This window comes from Triticum aestivum, chromosome 3D (assembly GCF_018294505.1).
Source record: "Triticum aestivum cultivar Chinese Spring chromosome 3D, IWGSC CS RefSeq v2.1, whole genome shotgun sequence".
NCBI classification, from domain to species: domain Eukaryota; kingdom Viridiplantae; phylum Streptophyta; class Magnoliopsida; order Poales; family Poaceae; genus Triticum; species Triticum aestivum.
In genome coordinates this window covers 544,581,682-544,585,490 of record NC_057802.1, presented here as the reverse complement: position 1 = coordinate 544,585,490, position 3,809 = coordinate 544,581,682, and the positions used below count along the sequence as shown (strand labels likewise).

Here is a 3,809-nt window from a genome sequence, read left to right as displayed (position 1 = left end):
CCGAAGCTCGCCGGCGTGCTCGCTGCCGCTCATCCCCGATGCCGCAGCTTCTCAATTTTTCATTTTCTACATACAAATTCTTCTATCTATTATTAATTTGATTTCATTTTTAAGAATTCAATAAAAACAGTATTCATGTTTTAATTAAATAAAAAATAAAAATAAAGTTAATTTTTTTGAGACAAAATAAAGTTTTTTTTATAAAGTTAATTGACTGCTTAAGGCTTCGTTTGACACGAGATGTTTTGGGGGGTTTTGAATGGATTTTCCACGCGTGGCCCAAAACCCTCTACAATCCTCTTTGGCCCATTTGGTAGACGAGGTTTCGCTGGCCCAATCCACCTGATCTCCCCTCGATTCGCCTCGACGACCCTCGCGCCGCCGTCGGCCGCAGCCTCATCCTCGACGCGCCGCCGTCGTCGGAACGGGACGGGCAAAGCAACGCCCTCGCCGCGACTGAGAGGAGGCGCCCCGCCGCCGCCAGAGCGTCAACGTCCTCCTCCGCCGGTTATTCCTGAGGTGATTCCTCCCCTATCCTCCACTTCTCCATCCCCTCCCCTGCACACCCTAGAGCCGGCTCTTCTTGCTCCTCGTCCGACACCCAGCGAACTGCGTCCATCGATGAGACTGGCTGCCTCCATGGTCATCCCTGTCCTCTCCTTAAAATCATTGGAACCTGGCTCCTGTGAGAACCAGTCCATTGATTTGAATTTTGATAGAAGTGTGGGTTTTCATGTTGACAGAAATTAAGGTATTTCTGGATGAGCTTTTACATGGACAGTAAATCAAGGTCCCTGGATGAACTCTTGCACATGAACAATGTTCAGTTTTATCTGTCTAACATAAATAAAAGATCCCAAAGTTCCGGACTAGAAGCAAGGTCCCTGGATGACAGTAAGTAATTAGAGGGATTTAAATAATTAGAGTGTGGTTTGTCCTGCCTGCGTAGTAGGTCAAATTGATCCACTGCCCCTTTGCTTCAATGGATATACGGTTGGTTCCTTCTTCATTATGCTTCATTTTGGTCCCCATCCATAAATTTGCAACCGATGCAGAACTCATTGTACACTTGTAACTTGGTTACTTTATTAGTGACATCATTGGGGTATTCAAAAATATCCATCCATCTATTTGCTTTTTCTAGAGCAATTAAGCATATCAGTCGCCATTTGTCACTGAGGTTACTCATCATGAAGCTAGCTAATCTTTTGAGTCAGAAGATTCCCACATCCCAGTTTTGTGCAACTCTGACACTCTAATGTACCTTTGTCTTGTTTATCCATCTGTGCACAGGAACTGTTTTTTTTCTTGGTGCATAAACTACTCTCCTATGCTGGTAGAGGTATATATTTCACACCCAATTAGTTAGACTAACCCCATAAGACAGTCACTACAGCATACCTCCACAGCAATTAGTATTACCAATATTCAGGATATCGGTAAGTGACTGTCTAATGGGGCTAGTCTAATTAATTGGGTGTGACATATATATCTCTACCAGCATGCATAATTTTCATGTTTTTTTGTGTATATTGATGTATCGTAAGCATGAGACTCAAGTATCGTACTAGCTATTTACTGTTCAAATTTTAGTACTGGTTCTCGTCTATTTCTGGACCCACCCCTTTTGGTAAATTTACAGTATGTGGAGGACAGCTTCTAGCTTGATTTGTAAGAAATTCTAATCAGCCAAATAATTTGCAGGGAGGGTATAAAGTTTTTTCTTCTGTCAAGAGGGGTGGGTGTTCGCGCATTTCCTCAAGTAGAGAAGAAGCAGTATAAAGTTGTTTGGTGATAATGGAACCAAAGCATTCTGCTGAAATGTCCAGGTGCAACATCTTGACTAACCTTTAGCAACAAATGAGCCCTAAAGATTTCAATTATTATATAACATAGAAATGATTTGCAGGCATTTGGACAAGCAAAATCATGCCCTAATGGAAACATACCGAGCAATGTCCCATGAGTTGCATAAACTACAGGTGAGCCTCAGATACTACTAAGCTTTTATGTTAAGAAGGAATCTCAGGGGTATTTCTTTAGTAATCAATTGCTGTCATTTTATGTAGGTTGAAGAGGAAACAATCATGCGCAAGTTGTATGAGCTGATGTCTGCAGAAGGGCTTCTTCCAAAGGTACATTGTTGTTGCTGCTGCTGTTCTGAATTTGGACCGTTGGAGCTGTTGAGCTAGCATATTCTCACGCAGCTTTTGTACCACGGGTTGAAGTAAAAGTAGCGTTTTTTAGAAGCCGTTATAAATGGAAAGTTGAGCTAATCTCAAATCTATGTGCACATACGTGTGTTGACACTTCAAGTGAGAATCACTGATTCCTAAGAAAAGCCTACTTTCTCCACTTACAGTTTCATGCATTCATGAACTTAGGCCATAAATGAAATGCTTACTTAGTCCATTTTTCTGTCTTAGGCACTTGAAACATAAGACAATCAACTTCATTTCATGCTGCTCTGCCTCCTTTAACCAATCTCTCAATAATTGATGCAGCACAAGGAAAAAAGGGAGCCTGAGAGAGCAGGGGAATCAAGCCAGGAAAACGAAGAACGGGAACCATAGAATGTTAACCGTGAATCTGCAATATATGATGTTACATGGGGATGCAAGTTTGGCTGAATAGCAACCGATCTTAGGCATCCACTCCAATGGATATACTGTAGTGAAATTTTTGTCTCAGTTCCAGCAGTTAGTTAGTTTCCCTGTAATTTTCCAAACGGCACAATGGAATCTTGAATCTGGCTATTGTTCTGTGAGGAATTTTGGGATGGGTTTCAAAGCCTTGTTTGTTCCTAGACGCTTTGGAAAGCTTGGGGCATGCATGACTAGCACATGAATTTTGTGAATCTTGAAAGTGACCACCGTCCAAACTTGTCAGTGAGGAATGGGCAGCTGACTAGTCTGTTTTACCTTTGCACATGTTGTGCATGATAATCTTGTGTTTTGAGATTGGTTTCCTGTCGTGCTACTTGTTTGTTCCTCGTCGCTTTGGAAAACCTGGGGCATGACTAGCACATGATTTTTTTGAAGTTAGTAGATTCTTGGACAGTGGACGCAATATGAAATGTTGAACAGGCAAGATAATTTTCATCATTGCTAATATATTTTCCATTCCCTTTACTTGGAGCAGGCGAGACGATCACGATACTGACTACTCTGCATTGCAACGCTGGACGCATTCAGTGTCCATTGGGTAGTGGAACACAGTTCTCTGGTAATCTTTCAAGCTTCAGCACGGTCAGTGTATGGATGGAATTACCTGCTGATGCATGTTAGCATTATGACAAAGTAAACTAACAGCACATGTGTTATCGTAGCTACAATAATAGGTGTGCCCATAATCGGGTCACAGCCACCATAACTTTGAGCTCGGCCTCTGAAATGATCCAAGTGTTGATCCATGTCAGGAACAGTTGTGTGGGTGTCACGCTCAGACGGTCAGACCTGCATTTAGGTGTTCACTCTGATCTTGATCCAACGACTCCCTGTTATTCCGGCGAATTATGTTCATAGGTGAGAAGATGACCCGGGCGATGCAAGATCTTCATCCAATGGCTGGACTTCAGTTACCTTTTAGGCGCCTTTTATTGTTTCTGTCTAGTTACCTTACTTAAGCTCTTCAGTGCATCTACCAACTGACCCCCCGTACCCGCCCCAAATGCCAGGACCGACTGACATGGGGCGGATATGGGGAGACCCGGACGCGCCCGGGCATGCCCGCCACGTTGGACTGACGGAGACGGCCCACGTGGGTATGCGGAGAGACCGCTGACCCGACGGACGCCTTCTCCGCTCCGC

At 43.5% G+C, this 3,809-nt stretch overlaps 1 protein-coding gene across 1 annotated transcript; it reads left to right on the top strand.

Annotated features, from left to right (window-relative positions):
* Positions 1-308: 308 nt before the first annotated feature.
* Positions 309-2,915, top strand: LOC123075284 (uncharacterized). The gene is made up of 5 exons (XM_044497930.1): positions 309-519; positions 1,705-1,829; positions 1,910-1,982; positions 2,070-2,135; positions 2,505-2,915. Exons 2-5 carry the CDS (start codon positions 1,798-1,800, stop codon positions 2,571-2,573), a joined length of 240 nt encoding a protein of 79 aa, XP_044353865.1. The 5' UTR covers positions 309-519; positions 1,705-1,797; the 3' UTR covers positions 2,574-2,915.
* Positions 2,916-3,809: the final 894 nt, after the last annotated feature.

Coding starts and splice junctions, on each gene's coding strand:
- LOC123075284 (XM_044497930.1), top strand. CDS start 1,798: ATGGAACCAAAGCATTCTGCTGAAATGTCCAG. Junction 1,983..2,069: donor ATGAGTTGCATAAACTACAG/GTGAGCCTCAGA, acceptor CATTTTATGTAG/GTTGAAGAGGAAACAATCAT. Junction 2,136..2,504: donor CAGAAGGGCTTCTTCCAAAG/GTACATTGTTGT, acceptor TAATTGATGCAG/CACAAGGAAAAAAGGGAGCC.